The sequence below is a fragment of the Hevea brasiliensis genome, chromosome 13, assembly GCF_030052815.1.
Source record: "Hevea brasiliensis isolate MT/VB/25A 57/8 chromosome 13, ASM3005281v1, whole genome shotgun sequence".
Taxonomy (NCBI): Eukaryota; Viridiplantae; Streptophyta; class Magnoliopsida; order Malpighiales; family Euphorbiaceae; genus Hevea; species Hevea brasiliensis.
In genome coordinates this window covers 89,288,688-89,305,416 of record NC_079505.1, presented here as the reverse complement: position 1 = coordinate 89,305,416, position 16,729 = coordinate 89,288,688, and the positions used below count along the sequence as shown (strand labels likewise).

General features: G+C 35.5%; 3 protein-coding genes and 1 pseudogene across 5 annotated transcripts; 2 read left to right on the top strand and 2 right to left on the bottom strand.

Moving 5' to 3' along the window:
- Window positions 1-389: 389 nt before the first annotated feature.
- LOC110633820 (zinc finger CCCH domain-containing protein 56-like) lies at window positions 390-3,488 on the bottom strand (annotated as a pseudogene).
- A 440-nt stretch (window positions 3,489-3,928) lies between these two features.
- On the top strand, window positions 3,929-9,352 carry LOC110633821 (uncharacterized). The gene is made up of 9 exons (XM_021782596.2): window positions 3,929-4,439; window positions 4,711-5,430; window positions 6,333-6,428; window positions 6,512-6,595; window positions 6,965-7,199; window positions 7,295-7,455; window positions 7,998-8,276; window positions 8,366-8,553; window positions 9,099-9,352. The coding sequence occupies exons 1-8, from the start codon at window positions 4,056-4,058 to the stop codon at window positions 8,420-8,422; spliced, it is 2,016 nt and encodes a 671-aa protein (XP_021638288.1). The 5' UTR covers window positions 3,929-4,055; the 3' UTR covers window positions 8,423-8,553; window positions 9,099-9,352.
- A 2,479-nt stretch (window positions 9,353-11,831) lies between these two features.
- On the top strand, window positions 11,832-14,281 carry LOC110633817 (50S ribosomal protein HLP, mitochondrial). Of its 3 annotated transcripts, XM_021782591.2 has the most exons (4): window positions 11,832-12,183; window positions 12,627-12,768; window positions 13,114-13,205; window positions 13,721-14,281. In XM_021782591.2, the coding sequence occupies exons 2-4, from the start codon at window positions 12,690-12,692 to the stop codon at window positions 14,093-14,095; spliced, it is 546 nt and encodes a 181-aa protein (XP_021638283.1). In that variant the 5' UTR covers window positions 11,832-12,183; window positions 12,627-12,689; the 3' UTR covers window positions 14,096-14,281. The 3 variants fall into 3 exon arrangements, with proteins under 3 accessions (XP_021638283.1, XP_021638281.2, XP_021638282.1); XM_021782589.2 differs by lacking the exon at window positions 12,627-12,768 and having other exon boundaries at window positions 11,832-12,210; XM_021782590.2 differs by lacking the exon at window positions 12,627-12,768 and having other exon boundaries at window positions 11,834-12,183.
- Window positions 14,282-14,429: 148 nt separating this feature from the next.
- LOC110633815 (chaperonin-like RbcX protein 2, chloroplastic) lies at window positions 14,430-16,471 on the bottom strand. The gene is made up of 5 exons (XM_021782588.2): window positions 15,848-16,471; window positions 15,438-15,529; window positions 14,905-14,962; window positions 14,749-14,814; window positions 14,430-14,658 (listed from the first exon to the last, which is right to left on the bottom strand). Exons 1-5 carry the CDS (start codon window positions 16,187-16,189, stop codon window positions 14,554-14,556), a joined length of 663 nt encoding a protein of 220 aa, XP_021638280.1. The 5' UTR covers window positions 16,190-16,471; the 3' UTR covers window positions 14,430-14,553.
- Between the last annotated feature and the right edge of the window lie 258 nt (window positions 16,472-16,729).

The following is a 16,729-nucleotide window of genomic DNA, read 5'->3' as shown; positions in this document are numbered from 1 at the left end:
GACTCACAATGGTCTGTTTGGCCCCTCCGGTCGATTAATTAAAGAACATTAAAAAATAATTTAAAATTAAATTTAATAAATTTTAATAATAAAATGATTAAAATAATAAAATTATTTTTTAATAATATTAAAAAAAACTAATTTTATTCCTCCAACCAGAATGCCTATTGCATCTCATTTTCTAGGATAAGTTCTTTATCACCACATCTGATTTTTTAATAAAGATTTAAAGAATCCATCAAAAGGAATACTTTACACCTCCCATACCCACCATCTTCACTTGTTGGGATCCACCTCACCTCATCACTGATTCTCATGACATAGCTATAGAGACAAACAACAGGAGAACAAAACTAATAAGGCTGAGAGAACCAATGATGAAAAAAGAATAAAATAAGAATGATCAACAATTATTTATAACAATAATTCTCAAATCCTGAAATTGATCAATCCCATTACAAATTTATCCCACATGATATCAATAAGGAAAAAGAACAAGGGGTGGAGGAAGACAGCTAATGAGCTAAATACATGGATCCTATATTTTCAACAAAAGAACTCTAGGGGGAAAAAGAACCTAAATAATGGAAAATCATGATGTACAGCACCTAAGTGGTGCTGGATGACTGGATCTATGCAATAGATATCCTCTCCCCCCTCCCCCCCAAGGAGGATTTTAATCCCTCACGCCACGCTTGCAAAGCCAAATGATCACAGGATTCACTCTATGGATTTGAAGTAGAACCCTCAAGAGAGCCTGGGACTGCAATAGCAGTTTTTTCTTCCTTCCCAGATGGTGATTACTTCAACACTGATTGAACCCATGACACATCAGTCTCCTCCCAACAATGACCATTTGAACATACTTCATGTAACAAACCTACTTCATAAACTTTACGGACCAATCTACATTCACACTGGCAGGATCCTGTTTCTGCTGTGAATTCACACCATTGAATCCAAGATTATATGTGAGGTTAGAACCAAATTTCCATGAACATAGGCTGCCTAACTGTAGCTATTTCTCACTGTGAGCAAGAGTGGACACTGCGAGCTTGTTGGGGATGTAAGCTCATTGAGCTGAAGTGACATCTTCCTTGGTGAGGAGGAATCAAATGAAGCCTGCAAAGGAATTTAATCAACATTTTTTGGAGAAATGACACCTGTCTTAATTGGAGATAGCCTGCTTTACCGCTGGAATTCATTAAGAACTGCAGGCTTGTATGGAGAGGAGAAAACAATTGAAGCGCCCAGTTGATCACTATTCTGCGGAGATGAAACCTCATAAGACAAAAGCCTGTCTAGATTTTAGGGGTTCAGCAGTTTCAAATTTGTAAAGGAAGTGTTCTGATGTGGCTGAGACACACAGGACAGCAAATTCAGGAGCTGTAAGTGCAGCAATTCAAAATCTTGGAACCTATTAAGCTCCTCAAATGGAATGTCTCTTGCATTAAGAGATGTTCTCAGGCGGTTTGCTTGAAGGTTGTTGCCTGTGATCTTCAAATTCAAGAAATTTTGCTGAGGCCAATCAATGGACGTGCATATACCATTGCCTGAAGGTGACGTAGGTGGCGCGAATGAAGAGGGTGACATGGCAGGAACTGCTGACGGGGAGCCAGACAAAATTTTCAAAGCTGCAGTGAAATCCATTGCAGCTGCTTGAGGAAATGACACAGCAGCACCAGTAGACGCATACAGGGGCCTCAGTTCCTAAGATGTGTGAGCACAGAAGCATACCCGACGTGTGCAACTGGTGCCATCCTTGCAAAGCCGAGTCCTGCATTGGGCTGGGTGTAGCCAGCACTCAAAAATCCCATGAGAGTATTCACACAAATCCCCACGCCTACAAACCCCTTTCCTGTGATCTGGACATGGCACACAACTGTAATGGAACATCCTTGGGTCTCTTCTGTGAGCATTCTCTATGAACAAAAGGACACTCAGTCCAGTCATGGGAATGTGCCCGGCAACAAGGCTGGATCTTAAATGAGAACATCCGAAACTCATCCATAGCATAAATGCTGTTCTTAATATCTGGTACGGGCAGACGAACAGGGTATTCTTTCTTAGCAGATGAAACACGTACATCGTTAGGCTTGCAAGCAACTGGTGACAATATTGAACCAGAGGAAGAAGATGAGTAAACTTCTTCTGACGACAATGAAATGGATGGTGAACTAGATCCCAAACTATTAGTTGAAACCTGAAGATCCCACTGACTTACAGAACCATAATTTTTAAGAGTTCTTCAAGGGCAATATTCAAATGGGGCAAATTTGGAAAAGCAACAATAACATCAACTGGGCGATGCCCATTGGCATCAGTGCTATTAGGATCAGCACCAGCAAGTAAAAGCAACTTAACGGCATCAATAGCATTAACAGACCCACCAGAAGCAGCACAGTGAAGGGCAGTTCTTTTATCTGGACCACAAGAGAAATTTACATCCACCTCTGGCAGAGAAAGAATAAGCTTCAAAACATCAACGCTGCCGTATTTAGCAGCAACCATTAGTGGGTTTCGATGCTCAAGAACCCCCTTTTGAACATCCTCTGATGACCATACCAGAGTCCAACCTCCCTAATCTCAGATTCATCACAAACTGATCGCTTGAAACCCTCAACGTCATTATCTACTGCATAAATTTTCCGTTCCAAATGTACCGTTGGCATTATCCATATCTATAGTTAAAGAAATGCTTTCAGTATAAAAGATGGAGCTGGAGTCATCGACTTCTACAGATTTAGGCCCCCTGCAAACTTCATTCAACTAGAACTAGTTTGATGATAATCAAATACAAATCTACAATAAAAAACGCATAGAAGGACTATTAAGAATCGAAAACAAATCTGAACAGTAACCATGCTCTTTCCACTAAAGCCTCCACCAACATAAAATTAGCATTAAACAAGAGGAAACAGGTTCGAATATTGCAACTTTATAACAAAAGATAACTTTGAAAAAAAAAAAGAATAATATCACAAAAAAGATTTAAAACGAATAGAAGGTAGCCATGTAAGGGAGTTTGAGAAGACCCACCGGAGAAGACAAATTGCAAGAGAGAATTGAAAAGACAAATGTCAATTAGGATTGGGACATTGAGGGATTTAGGCAGGTGCATTTGTAGAAAAAATGAAGGTTATCATTTTCAAATAAAAGGAAAGAAAATCTCTACAGGATATGATTTGCTAATATGGAAGGACCGAATAACTACGGATTCTGAAAAAAGAAAAAAATGAACTCATTGGTTTCAATATTGCATTACTTGCTAATGGAAGCTTCTGAAGAAAACACTAGACACCCTGCACGGTCGTCATACGGAAACACTAAGCATGCACATTATAAGCGAAGGACAAAGATGTAGATGACTGCCCAGAAAAAAGATGGTGAGTATCGAAGCATCTCCATGGTCATGATTTTGTGTTTGTCTCTCGAGAAAATTGGAAGTGAAAATTATAAAATCCAGCAACAACGTCGTTGGCCAGAGCGAAAATGGGTAGTAGGCGGAAAAGAAGTTGATTTTAAGGAATTACTATAAGATTTTTTTTTCTTTCAATTTATTAAATTATTAATTCAACTAGAAACGCCAAAGTGTAATTTAATTCATAATTAATATTAATTTTTCATAAAAAAAACTGTAAAATTAAATTATTAAATTAAATTATTTAATTGAAATATATAAAATTATAATCGTCTTTAACACCGTAAAATGAAAGAGAAAAATGATGGCGAATATTAAGATAAAATAGAAATGATAAATGAGGTCAGAAATTGTGTGGAGACCAGAAAATGCGACACAAAATAAGTAAAAGAAAATACTACTGCGAAAGAAAAGGGGCAAAGACAAACAGTATAAAGTCAAATGGATGCTTATAATAATTAAAAATTTTTAATTATATTATTAAAATTATTAAAAATTACCGATCTTCATTTTAAATCCTTTTCACTCCTTCAATAATAACAAATCTCGTAACCTGTCCTCTCGCTTAATTTCTCCCGCCCGGCGATACCCTCCGGCTCCCTCGTGGAGCTTGCTTTAATGCCAATACGCCACCATGCCAACTGCCTCCGCTGCCCTTGCTCACCGCCCTATGGACCTCCTCAACCGTCTCGCCTCACCTGACCCTGATATCAAGCTCAAGGCCCTCAGAGAAATCAAGAACCAGATCATCGGTAATCGCACCAAGAAACTTGCCTTCCTCAAGTTAGGCGCCATTCCTACCGTTGCTTCCATCCTTGCCGAAGCCGACTCTCAATTAGCGCAAGGTGACGTCAGCATCGCGGATAAAAATAGTAACCACTACAATTATAACATTATTATCCAGTCTGCGGCGGTTCTTGGGAGCTTTGCATGCGGCTTTGATGCCGGTGTCCGAGCCGTTCTAGATGCCGGCGCTTTCCCTTACCTTGTTCGGCTCCTTTCCAATCCAGATGAGAAGGTAATTGTGCTATTTTTGCGAAAATTTCTTTTTCTTACATGGGATTTTCTTGGAAGCAGAACTCTGTTATTTTTATGATTGGATTGAAAGTTTGTGCTTAAAATTATTGTTTGGCTTCAGAATATAAACGAGAGAAACGAAATTATTTTGTTGATGAAACTGCCATATTCGTTTTCTTAATTTTTATTGGGCTAATTACAGAAAAAGATTTACTTGATTGTGATTTTGAATCTTCTCCGGGTAAAATGACTGGCTTATTTTTGGTCTTCAGGTGGTGGATGCTAGTGCTCGTTCCATTAGAATGATCTATCAGTCTAAACTAACACCAAAATATGAATTCCTTAAAGATAAAAAGATGGAATTCCTTATTTCATTATTGAACAGCGAGAGTGAAAATGTTACTGGTCTTGGTGCAAGTATCATTACGCATTCTTGTGAGACAAGTCTGGAGCAAACGTCATTATGTGATGCTGGGGTTCTACATAAGCTTCTTAGCCTCCTTGACGGTTCTCTTTGTCAGAGAGATGCCAGCTTGGAGTCTCTGGCTGCATTGTTCAGGAACAATCCTGAAGTCATCTCAAAGTTTGTGGGACCAGAAAGTGGACGAGCTTTGGGTTCTATAATGGGATTGACAAAGGACAGGAATCCACGGACAAGACTGCTTTCCTGCATGTGCCTGATTGTCATAAGGAATTCTTCTTCTTGCTATCTGCAAGATATAGGAATCAAAACCAAATTGGTACATCTGTTACTTGAGCTTCTTGATGATCCTGGTCAAGTTGGAGATGAAGCTCCCTTTGTTTTTTCCAGTTTAATCATGGAAAAGGAGGACCTACAGAAATTAGCTTTTGAGGCAAATGCCCTTGATAAATTTTCAAATCACTTGCAAAACTTTCGGTTACATCCGAAGCGATTCCAAGGTATATTGCTGGCATTGGCTGATATATGCTCAAAGCTGGAGAGCTGCAGATCTAGATTCCTGTCATTGCAGGTTTGGCATTATAGAATTTATTGATTTTCACAATTCATTGTTTTTAGCATGTAGAGGGAGTACCATGGAAATAGCCTTTTTGCAAAGTATGGGTTAGGCTGCTTACATCCACCCTCTCAGAGCTCACAATTGTGGGATGATTCGTGCACTCAGTCACCTTTTTATTGTTTTTAGTATGCTTATTCTTCTTATTTGGTTTTTGCCACTGGTTATGATGAAACAGGTCGTGTCTTTTTTTTTTAATGTATTTAAATGTGCTAAAAAACCATAAGTTTCTTTAGTTCATGATGAAATTGACATAGAACAGGCTAATTTGGAGGAAATGTAAGAGATGGGAACTAGAAGACTAGGCTGGGAATTATTAGTTAAATTTGATCAGTGTGATTTATTGATAGGATATTGTAAATCTTTGTTGAGTCACAATTTCACCTGTAAGCACCTTGGCATTGTATTTTGGATGATATTAGAGAATTTATCCTTTTTTTGTTTGGTTAATTTGCATTTTTTATGGATTTAGATGGAAAGTTGTGAAGGACAGTGATTATGTAAAGCTAAAAATAGGTTTAAAAAAAAATCCTGCATACGAATAGGATGATAATTGATAATCAGATATAGTTTTTGTCTATGCCATCAAGTACTTATAATTCTATTTTGCAAAAGCTTAAATGTATATATGCTACGACTAAAGGAGTATACTCAACTCAACTAAGTCTTTATCCCAAAAATTTATTGGGGTCGGCTATATGAATTCTCTTTTTTCACTCTAAACGATTTTGGGTTAAATCCTCGGTACAACTAAAGGAGTATATTGTAAAAAATTAGGGATTACATTAGCATTGCACTTGGAAGTTCTTATGTCTACCAACTCGCAGCTTCTAATATAATCTCATATGAATGTATAGGTTTTGAATTTGGTGATTGATGCACTAACTCATGATAGTGCTGATGTACGCACTGCAGCTTGTATTTGCATAAGAAGTGTCACTCGGTCAATCAAGGTTTTCAATATAAACACTATGTTTATGATTTTTAAAATTTGAATTTAATTTGCCTATTTCTTCACTAATAAAATGTCATACAGAACTTATGTGCAGGATATTTTATGAATGAAGTGCTTGTTATTCCTTTGGTCCAGCTTTTAAATGACCCTTTGGCGTCTGTTCAGGTTTGTGTTTGCTTAACCTGTCAGTGATTGTGAATAATCTGAAGTCTTGAAATGAAGTGCATTACACTCTCCCAAAAATTTAAATCATTTTGCAAAGGGCAGAACTCTTTCTAAAGTGCTTTCATTGCTTACAAAAAGCATTTTTTTTTTTTAGTTCAATTAAGGCCCATTTAACAGCCTGCTATCATATGACTGCATTGCAGCTTCCAATCAAATATTGGTCATTTGAACGGTACTTCTAATTTTATTTTTCTTTTGCTCAGTTGTTCTTATTCAACATGTTTCAATTGGTATCTGCTCATAATCTTCTAATGAAGTCGATAAGTACAAAATTATATGGAAAATCCCATTTAATGTATTGTTTTCCAGGTTGCAGCTCTTGGTGCTCTCAGCAACATACTAGTTGATTTTACAACAGGAAAATCAACTTTTGTACAGTGTGGAGGTGTAAAGCAGCTCATCCAGCTTTCAAAATCGATGGATTCAACTGTCAGGTTAAATGCATTATGGGCTTTGAAGAACATGGTGTTTCTGGCAGATGATAGATGTAAAGAAGGAATTTTTATGGAGCTCACTGCTTCTTTGTTAGCAAGCCTTATCTGTGGTAATGCTTACAGTATCTGTAATTTTAGTTCTCTCGAGTATGGTGATACTGTATCTTTGGATATAAACCCAGTGTTAATTCCTTTTGCCCTGCAGACCACGACCCTTTTGTTCAAGAGCAAGCTTTAGCCTTTGTTCGGAATCTTATTGAAGGATCTATAAGCTCGGTTGAGTTTGTCTTTACTGAAAGTGGTATTATATTAGATGCTGTTAGAAAGCAATTAGAGAATACTTCAAAAGCTGAAGTTGGCATACAGGTTAGAAGGTTTTTTAGCTGAGATTGTTTGGAAAAATGAAATTGTAATTAGTAATTGCTCTACATGGATATTGGTGCCATATTGATGTTAAGTTCTGATAGAAAAATATTGTGACATCATTTGGTAATATGTTTATCATACATCTTACATGGAAATTGATTCACATTACTGCAAGGGGAGTGCCTTTTGCAAGTGAAATGAATTGTGCATTCTTTATGTAGTTGAATATTGATGTGCAAGTAGAGAAATTGTTTATTAAGGAAGTAAACCTAAATAAATTAGTGATAAAAATGTTGATATCCTTTCTGATATTAGCTAGACTTTTTTTTATGCCTATTGGCAATCATTTATCTTGATTGGTTCCATTTTGATGGCTGTGTGCTTTCAGCATTTGAACTTGAATTGCATAGATAGCATGGTGCGCAAGTGTTGCCTTTGTTCCTTTATGATTGGGCAAACTGTATAAGAGATCGGAATTTAGTTGGGCATTACCGGTTAACTATTTGTAGCTTATGGCAGATTACTCAAATGCTCTCTTGCAGGGAATGTATGTGCTATGTAATTTGGCTAGTGGAAATGAGTTTCATAAGGAAGCGGTTATGCAACAACTTCTTTCACAAGTGGACAATGAGACCCAATCTTTCATAATCAAGTTCTTGCAGAGTAATGACAGCCGATTGCGTACAGCTGCTGTCTGGGCCATAGTAAATCTCACATTTCCATCAAGTCCTGGTGCATTTTGTCGGCTTGTTAAACTACGGAGTGCAGGCATAGTACCTCAAATAAGGAATATGGTCAATGATCCCTGCCTGGATGTAAAGGTCCTACATTTATCTCAATGTGGATTTCCCTTTTACTCATCCTAAATGTTCAATTATTGAATCATATCCTGGTGCTTTATTTCATGCAGCTTCGTGTTAGAACAGTGCTTGGTCAGGCTATGACTTTTGGTGATGGCCTCTCATGATCATTTTGATTCATTCCTTAAATCTAGCACTAAGATGAGAGATAATGCTGTGTAGTTTTTGGTCTTGACCATTTTGTAAGATATGTCCAGCTTATTTCAAGAAGCTTAAAGCATTTGATGCTTCAACCAAGGTTAGTAATCATTTATTTATGTAACTGTTCTGACAATAATTTTTGTAGTAGTTGAGATGAATTTTTCCCCATTTTATCTTTTTTTACCTCATCAAACTTGTCAAAATGAGTATGGGATGAAGACTTAGTTGTGTTGAGTGGAGAGTTACTTCATCAAATTGTCATTGGAAAAACAAAATCTTTTCACCTGAAGACCACTATCAACAGTCATATTTTTTTATTATTATGAATGGATCATTCATCGCCATTATCAATTTTTAATAGTTTTATTTTCTGTTTGGAAGCACGACAAAAAGCCCAATTTACATTTGAACTGCCAGGAAATATTTTGGGGGTGGCCTTACTTTCCAATTAATTTCCTTCATTATTGAATTTGTATTCACGTGCCAAACTATATTTGGTCATTCACCTTTTTCCTTGGGAGATGTTAGCACCAAAATACAAGTTATACCGGTTCATAATGTCACATGCTTATCTTTCTTTTGGAGATAAATATTGCAATAAACCATATGCTTTCTATCTCTGAAATTTTTTTTCTTCTGCAGGTATCACACATTGCTTCATTTTTTCCAGTTAGGGCAGTGTGGAAACTTTCTTTTTTATGGGCACCACTGAGCAGGTCACCCTCAAAATCTCATTGCATATGTGTTGATTTTTTTTACGTACCCCAATGGTCGTTGCTGTAATACACGGTACAGGCACATATATTGAACTCTGTGACGTGCACAGTGCATGTGGAAAGTTGTACCATCTATCAGAATTTTAGATTTAATTGATAGTTTATCTTCGTCTGCTTTAATTTTATATCTTGCTTGGGAGGCTGTTAAGAAACGCATCAGTGCCTATATAATTTTCCAAGTCTCTCCAAATGTTGATACTGTGCCTAGGCACAGGATGATGAAGAAATCATCTGAACAATCCCTGCACATAATTTTGCCACCCATTATCTTTGCTTTACTGAAGTCAAGTGCAACATGGATCAACCCTTGGAAAATGTTGGTAATACATGTCAGTTTTTGAAGGCCCTTAACTTTTCCTGTTCTTAGTGTCAGCCAACAATAATGGGTGGTGAATTGAGTTTGAATGTATGGATTAGTGGATACATGTCCTTTTTTTTTTTTTTTTGTCTGACGAGACTTGGTGGCTATGTGTGTGTGGAAACATGCGCATCTTTATGATATGCGGCTGCATTCTTCTCCTTCTTTAGAGTGGTTGTATTTGATTATTGATCCTACTGATCGCCACCTCACAATTTTCTTTCTTATCTCCAATGGTTCTCCAGATTTCTCCTTTTTGCAGAATAGGATACCTTATGATTTGGTGTAAGCTGTTAAAACTATCCCTCTTTCTTTATTTGAGCGTACAAATGACTTATTAATATGGAATTTCTCTCCAAATGGTGAGTATTCTTTTAAATCAGGTTAAATAACTTTTTTTGGGGATTCCTTCTTGGATGTATCAGGCACTTTTTCTACCTGGATGTGGAAGATGTCTTGCCTATCTTATGTTCATTTTTTCCTCTAGCTGGCAGTTCGAGAATGTCTTCTCACTAACAGTATTTGGGTGGATCATAATATGTGTATCTCAAATATTTGTTCTCAGTGTAGCGTTTGTTTTGAAATAGTCCTTCACTCATCGTGATTGTAGCAAATCACAATCTGTATGTTCAGCAATTTTGACTCATTATTCTTGGGATGATCAGTTTGTTGTTAAGAATATGCATTCTTGGCTTTGCGCTACTGTTTTGACAGGCCTCACATGGTCTGAATTGGAGTGTTTGGCAAGTAGGAAAGTGGCGGTGCAAAGAAGTGATGAAGAGTACTTTTCAGTTGGCTACTTCATTTCGTAATCTGGTTTATCCTAATGTCTTTTCTTCCCGCTCTAGGGTTTCTACTCATGGATAGGAGAAGCCGCCTGTGGATTGGATTAAAAATTTGAAGTTGATGGAAGTGCATTAAGTAATCTGGCGAAGCCCTATACTAGTGTGTGGGTGGCAGTTAAGTTTCGGGGGATATGTCGTCTAATTCATTTTTCTGGAAAGAAATCATGATCTGGTGGTGAGATTTGACAATGTTGCGTCTGATTGATTCTCAATTTCTGTTGAGATCATTTGCAGATCAAGTAGTTGCATGGTAGTATATGAATCATTGACCGCAGCCAGTACGCTCACCGTCTTTAAACTGAATACTGTGAAGAAGTTTTATTTTATGCCAACATAATCATAAAGAAGAAAAAAACAGCAAGATCAAGATCTTGTGGAAGACATTTAGCTGTTATTTTAATTTTAATGATATAATAATATTTTAATTTCATAATGCCATAATAACGCAAATAAAGTGTAAATTCAAATTAATTTACAGGTAGAAAGATTCATAGAATTTTATATACTTTGCAATTTCTTCAATTTTCCACCACTTGTGCTTCATTATTATGTGATTAAGAGAATAAAAAATGAAGATAAAAAATAATGAAAGATTATAAATATGTTTAAAATAAATGACGGTATATGCGTACATCTTTAAAATTCTTGTGGTATAATAATTTTTTATAATTTTTAGGTTGAAAATCGTAATTATGTGTTCGTTTTATAATGCTTGTTTCCCAAATCAATTAACCTTAAATTGATCTTTCTGTATCTTGTTAATTTTTACCACAATTCGTTTTATATATATATATATATATATATATATATATAATTAAACTTAAAATTATAATAATAAATTATTTTTATTTACTTTTCAACAATAATAATAATCATTTATAATACAAGATCAGAATCATTCTTCTAATAATAATAATGTAAAAATAAATTATTATTAAAAAATAATTTTATTTAAGTTTTCATTTATTTTACAAAAAATATTTTTTTTCATATTTTTATGTGAGCATTCAAAAAAATAAATTAACAAAAAATATTTTTTTCAAAAAAAATTTATTTTTAAAAAAATATTCTCTTTTAAAAAAAATTAATTTATATTTTTTAAATTTTAATAATCTTATTAAAATATAAAAATATTTCAATAAAATTTATAAAAAATAATTTTTGTATACAAATCATTTTTAACAAAATAAATGAAATCTAAAGCTTTTTAAATGAAAATTTTAAATAGTTATTTGCTTCTATTAAAAAATAATATTTATTTTTACATATTTAATATAAATATATTTAATTTATATTAAAATTTATATAAAATTAATTTAAATTTGTATATATTAAAATAATAAATATAAAAATTTTTAATATAAATATTTTATATATATATATAAGCGGCCAGTCGCTCACGCTCCATGACCTATGGCAATGAGTCGGGACCGTATACGAGTAGCTTGAACGACAACGTTTTCCCTCTTTTTTCCTCTTCCAGTTCAAGACATAACCTCATTTCACAACCGCCTCTCCTGTGCTCCACGGCACTGAACGACGGATTTCAAGACGCCTCTCACCGTTTCAGAGAGAAGATCTTTTGGCTACCAAAGGAAAATCAAAGCATTTGCAGAGAGCTAAGTAGAACAAGGAGAAGATGTTGAGAGTTGCAGCGAGGAGGCTTTCTTCTTTCTGTTCCACGCAGCCATCGTGGAGGCCCAACCAGGCTGCCTCAGCAATCGTGTCGCGGAATCCGACCAACGGCGGTGAGTACTTTCACCTTTCTCATAGAGGTTTGAGTTTCCCTGTACTTATTCTTCTTTTCCATTTTGTAATATTATGGGGATAATCCGATGTTCTTGGTTTGAATTCTAGGAATCTATCTAGCTGATTATTTTGCTGCGTTTGGAGCTTCATTAGGGATTAAGTTGAGCTAATTAAATCGGTTATCTCTATATTTGCTAAAATACTATGAAGAGATGTCTCGGTATTCTGGCGTGATAAAGTTTGGGAATTTGATGGTTCTTCCCATGGATTCAAATGAGAATTTAAAGACTTCTTTATTTTACTTCACAGCTACACTTGAAAGCCCATAACTTTTTTATTTTTCCATACTTTAGCAGTAGGAAAGAAGAGAGACAAAAAAAAAGGTTGGACTTTTCAAAATGTTATAAACAACAATCTGGTTATCCGTCTCCTTTGGTCTCAGGTATTCAAGAAGATAATTAAAGTACTTATCATTTTTGCTAAACAGCAGTCAGCAGCACTTGAAATGCCACAATATAGTCTGTGCCCCCATCAATATTGCATAATGGAGGCCAAGATATTGATGGTCTTTGAAAATTTGATAGGTATCAATATATGGATGCTATTCAGTATTCAGCATGATTAATTTTCTTGTTTGATTATTCTCAATTAGTTGTTGTTTTGCATTATGTGTCTAATCATAAAGCTAAAGAAATTGGAATGAAAATGAAAGCTTTTCCTTATGGGGAAATAGATGATTTAAAGTAAGAAATTATATTGCAAATTAAAACATATTGGTGATGGGTTCTTTAATTTTTGATCTTCTGGTTTTAAGTTTGCATTGGAAAATTATAGTTCATAACATTTAAGGTTAGATTATTGCATTGAACTGATAATTTTTCATAGTTGACTCGTTGGGTTTCATTTAATTTATTGGAAAACATGATTAGGGGGCCATTCATTGTTGGGAGGTCTTGGCAACAACTTTTCTGGCTTGTTGGACTCATCACATCAGATGACATGCAGTTTTTTTATGTCTCAGGTTAGTCGATTTTAATTATATGATGTTTAAGTGCGAGAGTTTGATTTGGTTTGCTTGCAACTTGATTTGATTTCTTGAAGTGATCAATATCATATAGGGTCTAGAAACTGGAGATTGACTTCATGTAGGGTCTAGAAACTTGAGATTGATTTCTTTTAATCTTAAGAACTTGGCATTGAAGTAGCTTATAGTCTGTTGACCAAGATGTGGCCTTTTGATGAGTTGGAAGGTTGTCTGCTTTTTCCTGCTATAAATGATTGGAAAGAAGAATTTTTCTTGAAAAATAATGTTTTTTGCCTAGATGCAAGATATGCTTTGTTATGCACATGTTTCTTGAAAATTATGAAAATACAGGACACTTTGTTCTTTCATTTGAAGCAATATCAGAATCTTAGGTCTGCTACATCTTCAGCATCATTTAGCCTTTCTTTTTTGTTGTTCCATTGAGATCTGCTAACATTCTTGGTTATATCATTTTCTATTCATGGCCTTAATATTTCTTTGCACTATTGCAGCAACATAGGACTTTCATCCAAATGAGGACAGTTCTCAAAGTTGTGGACAATTCAGGTGCAAAGAAGGTGATGTGCATACAGGCTCTGAAGGGGAAGAAAGGGGCAAGATTAGGAGACACGATAGTAGCTTCGGTAAAGGAAGCTATGCCAAATGGAAAAGTGAAGAAAGGAAAGGTTGTGTATGGTGTAGTAGTGCGTGCTGCCATGCAACGGGGACGTTGTGATGGTAGTGAGGTTAAGTTTGATGACAACGCTGTTGTACTGGTGGATAAGCAAGGTCAGCCAATTGGGACTAGAGTGTTTGGGCCAGTCCCGCATGAGCTAAGGAAGAAAAAGCATGTCAAGATCCTTACTCTGGCAGAGCATATTGCCTGAGGTATTGGATATATTGTTCTGAAAATTTTGAAATTTGTGGTCTTTCCTGTGCTATGGACTTTCGATTGTATCGTTGAGGGGCAAACTTTGAGGAAAAGAATCAAAATGTTGTAGGCTTTGTTGAATAGTTAAACATATTTCTTTTGAAATCTGCAAATCTATTGCATGCATTACTGGTTTGAACTAGGATCTATGACCTCTTGCATTAGCTTCTTTTCTTTTTCTCTCCTTCCGTTGTAGAAACTATCTATTATACAGATTATATTTATATATATTTTTGGTCTATCATGTTCAACATTTCTTATTAGCTGGTGAAAATTAACAAACGCGAGTCTTTGGAACCAAACTGGTTGGCATTGAACCAAAAGATGTATAATGTATCTACACTTAAACCAACAGTAGAAAGAAAATGAAAGAGAAAAATCACAGTTGCTCCTCTTCAAACTATCTTCTTCCTGTTATGAGTCATCTGATGGCCATATCACCGTCTCTTTGAGCCTTTCCCGCATCAACTCCAAGTTCTCATCAGAGATTTCTTGATATATTTCAGCGTGATTACATTTCTGAGTCACAGTAACAAGAAAGGATTATTATTTTTTATTACCATCTTTACTTGCCTCACCTGTTAAAGCAAAATGAAGCATTTTGATTACCTTGACCCATTTTCCATACAAGTGGAGCCGCGTTACCATCACTCTCTCAGCAAGGCCCTGGTGCTCCTGTCAGTAGGAAAGATAAAACCCTTTCAGATTTTCTTCTATGATTTGGTATCTCATTGGCTCCAATTATGATAGTGTTTCTATTATTACCTTCACAAGTGTACGGATGAAACGTCTGCCCTCTCCAGGCTTATTTGATGCAACAAAACTGTCAAAAATATGAAAAAGGAGCAGATATATCATTAACCTTTCCTTTAAAAGGGTAGGGTGAAGTAAAATTTTATAAAATAAATTTTTTTATAATTTTTACAAATTTATAATTTTTTAGTATTTGAAAGAGGAGAAAGACTTTTAAAGATTTTAAAGTAAAAGTCTTATTAATCACCTAATTTAATAGGTTAAAAAATAAAAAATTTTAAAAATCATACTTTAAACAACCTATCACCATCCCAAACAAAAGTTAAAATTTTTAAACCTTAAAAAATCTTCGATTACTTCAAAAAAAACTCCTTTGCAAACAAACAAAGGGTAAAAAAAGAGGAATACGCCTAATAGACCTTAACGTTGACAGAAAATTCTTAATTATAGACCTTAACGTTGTCTAAATCCTATCCAAAACGCCATAAGAAGATATATTTCCAAGAAAAATAAAAGATCTTGGCCAAGATGAGGACGACACTTACTTATAAAACCATCTATATTGTGTTGGATTCATCTCATAGAGCTGGTGAAGAACAGTTCTTACTGCCTTGTACGTGAAATAGTTGAGTATTTGCTGCAGTCAGGAACTTTTATGTCAACATAAAAATTGCAATCTTTAAACAGAGACAGATAAAGATATGAATACACTTATATACAAGTTATTCAATAACAGTATTTATCTGCATCTTCAACAGATATAGCTTGGACTGCCGCAGTCCTTCATCAAATTCATAACAACACAGCGAGACGTTTGACAAGCAAATCAAAGCAAGTAGAATTTGATATATTGTTGCAAGCCTTTAATTAGCATCTATCTGTTGTTGATCAGTACCCGATATATGGAACTAATCAATCGTATAGAGAAAAAAAAATGCAAGCAACTCATCTTTACCGTTTTAACATCTACAAAACTATCTTCATATTGCCCTCCCAATTCGCAGACAAACACACGTCTCCGATCCTTTCTCTGCTTCCTTGAGCTCTTAGTACTAACAACACCTGAAATCGCTTTCGATGAGAGCCTCCAATCATGCCATGAAACCACAAAAGAACTCCCTAACACCAATAACCCTGGCTTTACCAGTTGCTTTCTCTTCATTGAATTCCTTTGTAAAAGCAAGTCTCCACTATTCTTGAGATTCAAATTACTTGTAGGCAGTGCATCCAAACATAAACATGGACTAGTATGTGAGTCCACCACAGATGAGCCTACCACAGATAAAGCTCCCAACATTTTCTTTGCAAGATTAAAAGAGCCCCACAAAATAACCTATACCCAGATGAGGAATATGGCTATTTCTTGCTCCTTAAGGTGCAATGGAAGAAAGTGCGAGTCTGAAAGATACCCGAGACAGAATATCAAAAAAAGTGCAAGTGGGTATCCAAGAAAATGGTAGGTGTGCTATTGCACACGAACAGAAAGGAAGGGAGGCGTTTTAGAGCAAGGAAAGAAATAAAGAAGCAAAAGAATTCTTAACCGGAAAATAAATTTTGAGGTCGAAATTTCTCCAAGCGAAAACGGTAAGACTCAAAATCAAACTTTTGTAGCTTGCTTTTATTGACTTCTAGAGTGCGTGTAACCAAAGTACCTTCGATTTGTTGGCTTTTATGCCACGTCGTAGAATCTTGTGAATCTTATTTGTTGTATATGAACAGGTTCAGGGTAGGCCCATGGGCTCCACACTAAATCAATTGGCAGAAGAATTTGAGACCAACGCTCCTCCACACGAGTGAGTGGTGAATTACAGTTTTAAAGGCGGATCGTGCGCGCAAT